A 3,043-nucleotide genomic window follows, 5' to 3' on the forward strand; every position below is an offset into this window, starting at 1 on the left:
GAGTATCATTAGTTTCAGACTTTCAGACGAGCGACCGGAGAATGCATGCAGCCTTGCACTGACTGGTTGCATGAGACACCACAATGCTCAGGGGAGAACAAAACGAAACGATTCCAGCCGCGGCTAGGCAGGCCATAGCACCAGTGCTGGTTCCGATCAGTCCATCAGGTTAACGAGGCGAACGAATCTTTCGGCGCCTCTCGTGCCCCTGTACCTACAGTATATGCTGCGCCAGGAATTTTGCCCTCCGGGAGCTATCTATGCAGGCACTTTTCGTGTCGACTTTTCTTGTCTCGGAAGCTAGGCTACCGAGCTACTACACGCCTGCTGCAGTGCAGCGTCGCCCAGACGGATAGGCAGATACAGATACCAGATGCAGTGCATGGGCAACATGGGGATCACGTCGCCGGTCAAGTTCTATCAGGTCAGGTCGGGTCAGTCCCCAACCTATCTCCCACACGCATCCATCTGTCCATCCATGCATCGTCTGAAACACTGCCGAATCCCTCCCTGGCTTTTGTCACGGAGCCGAGCTGATGATCAGTCCGGAGACCAGGCAGGCAGAGGAAACCTGGGCTTTCCCCTGCGGAGCGAGGGAGATCAGACTATCAGAGATCACCGTGCACGTGTTCGATGATAGCCTCTGCTACACGTGCATGATGGCGCTCAGCGCTTGACCCGGCCGCTGTTCAGATGCCCGAACGAGCCTCTATGACTGGAGATCAATTGAGCATCCCGATCTTTCTCTCTCGATCAAAAGCGAAACTGCTTTGCGCACGACGCCTGTGTGGCCGATTCATGCACGATTCAAAATCAGACGATGTCCTGCAGTTTATTCCCACAAACCAACGGCTTGATTAACTACATCGTCCACAAATCGTGCACATGTGTCGTGTGTATAGCATCGTTGGATCAAAAGAGATTGAGCCTCCCGATACGTAATAATGTGGGAGGCTCGCCGCCCGGGACGCTCGACCCACGGCTCGAGCAGTTTGATCGCGTGGTCATTTTGGTTCTCGAGGACTAGTCAAAAGTCCATATCATCTGTCACGTTACACACTTTTACACCCAGTGACCCATACTTGCACAGTTACTAGCACTACTACCACTAGGCATCTGGAGCCGCAGCTACGCAACACGCCCCAGCTGGTACAGCCCGAGTACATTTTACACATACATACACACAGAGAGAGACGGAGCCGTGCGTCTGATCCGGCCGTGTACTCCGGCTTCAGTCTCGCCCTTCCGCGATGCTCTGCAGGGCCGGCCGCCACTGCGGGCCGAGCCGCCTGCCGAGGGCCAGGCCGGGCGGCAGCAGCGACTCCAGGTCGCAGTCGTCGTCGTCGTCGTCGAGGCCGGGCTCGGACGCCGCGACGCCATTGTTGTCGTCTGCTCCTGGCTTCGGCACGGGGCCGGAGGTCGGTCCAGCCGCGGCCTCCTTCTCCTCCTCCTCCACCGACTGGCGCATGATCTGGATTGAGAGAGAAAAGTGCAGGGTTGGTGACACGGCCGTTTCGCTGCATTAACTAGTTTGGACAGCGATGACGAGGACTGGCAGTTCAATGCGACGAAGATATTCGTAGGAGCTGCGATGGATCGATCCATGATCTCCATCGACGGCGACCGAACGGATCACAAAAGATTTTGGGGCGAGCCGGTGGTTGCAATGCATGTGCGAGTGAACATTCGGAAACTGGGAGAGATGCGAACGCACCTTTGCGAGCGACCGGTCGGATTCCTCGCGCACGACGCCGGCGTCGGCGCCGCTGCTGCCACGCCGGCGCCTGGGCTTGGCCGGCTTCGTGGGCGCCACATCGTCCTTGGCCTTGACCATGACGCGGCTGAGCTTGACGTGCCGCTTCGTCGCGAACTCCTTCAGCACCTCTGTTTGATCGCCGCATAGCACCAATCAATGGAGAAGATCTCGTTAGTTACTCCTCGGTGGGAACAGAATAGGAAAGACGATACTAGCAAATAATGGAGTACGGTGACACCTAGAACGCCAGCTCGGCCCAGAAAGTTATTACGGGTAAAGCTCCACTTAATCCGCCGCACGAGTAGTCAAAAAACGGCATTTAATCGGACGGCGAGAGGCGGGAATCGCAGATTAATCCCTCCCTCGCCCGTCGCAATCGAAGGTACGAACGTACACGCGCAACAAGTTAACGCCGGGAAACATTTTCGGCGCGGCGTCTCAACGCAAGCGATCGAAGGGGGCGGCGGGAGCTTGGTGGTATCGGAAGCGACGTACCTTCGAAGCTGACGAGGCGGTAGACGCGGCCGAGCAGGAGCGTGTCGTCGGGGCGGAGCAGCTTGAGGTGCTTGACGGGCGGGGCGGCGCCGGGCCCCTCGGAGGCGGTGTGCGGGGCGGTGATGACGGCGGCGACGTAGTGGCCCGGGTTGGCGGCCATGACCTCCCCGGCCGGGAGCGACCAGTAGGCCAGCTCCGTGCGGCCGCTGGCCGGGTGCTGGATCACCACCGCCGCCGCGTCGGCCGCCTGGCAGTTACCCATGTCTGCAGCACACGCCGGCGTTTGTTCTCTTGTGCGTTTGAGAGGCGAGGGGAGAGAGTGGGGTCGGGGCGGGCGAGTGACCGTCGCAGGTGGCAGTGGCGACCGTTTTATAATAAGGCGGTTCCGCGCCCGGCTGGTGCCGTCGATGCCGATGGGTGCTGTAGCACGGTATGTACTCTACTTGGCAAGGTCTCGGATGTTTACAAGGAAAGGAGAGAGAGAGGGGGAGAGAGATACGTGCGGCCGGCTGTGTGTGGCCGGAGTTAATAATTGGAAGTGGTATTTCTCTCCCGCCCAGCGGGTCGACGCCTAACTCGACCGGGCCGGTGTGCCGAATTTAGCTACAATCCACGTTACTTGACCGTGCACGCATTAAGCGATGCAGGCCGGCGAATCGCCCGTTGCCTTTTTCTGGCTCTCGCGTGTGTGGGATTGCCGGGTGCGGCTCGACCGGTCGAGGGGTGTGGTGGCATGAATGAGACAAACCGGGGAGAGTACCAAAACTAGTGGGGAAATATTGAGCGTGTTTG

At 58.8% G+C, this 3,043-nt stretch overlaps 1 protein-coding gene across 1 annotated transcript; it reads right to left on the reverse strand.

Annotated features, from left to right (window-relative positions):
• Positions 1 to 895: 895 nt before the first annotated feature.
• Positions 896 to 2,604, reverse strand: LOC119291345. The gene is made up of 3 exons (XM_037570094.1): positions 2,252 to 2,604; positions 1,715 to 1,884; positions 896 to 1,471 (listed from the first exon to the last, which is right to left on the reverse strand). Exons 1-3 carry the CDS (start codon positions 2,511 to 2,513, stop codon positions 1,232 to 1,234), a joined length of 672 nt encoding a protein of 223 aa, XP_037425991.1. The 5' UTR covers positions 2,514 to 2,604; the 3' UTR covers positions 896 to 1,231.
• Positions 2,605 to 3,043: the final 439 nt, after the last annotated feature.

Source organism: Triticum dicoccoides, chromosome 4B, assembly GCF_002162155.2.
Source record: "Triticum dicoccoides isolate Atlit2015 ecotype Zavitan chromosome 4B, WEW_v2.0, whole genome shotgun sequence".
NCBI classification, from domain to species: Eukaryota; Viridiplantae; Streptophyta; class Magnoliopsida; order Poales; family Poaceae; genus Triticum; species Triticum dicoccoides.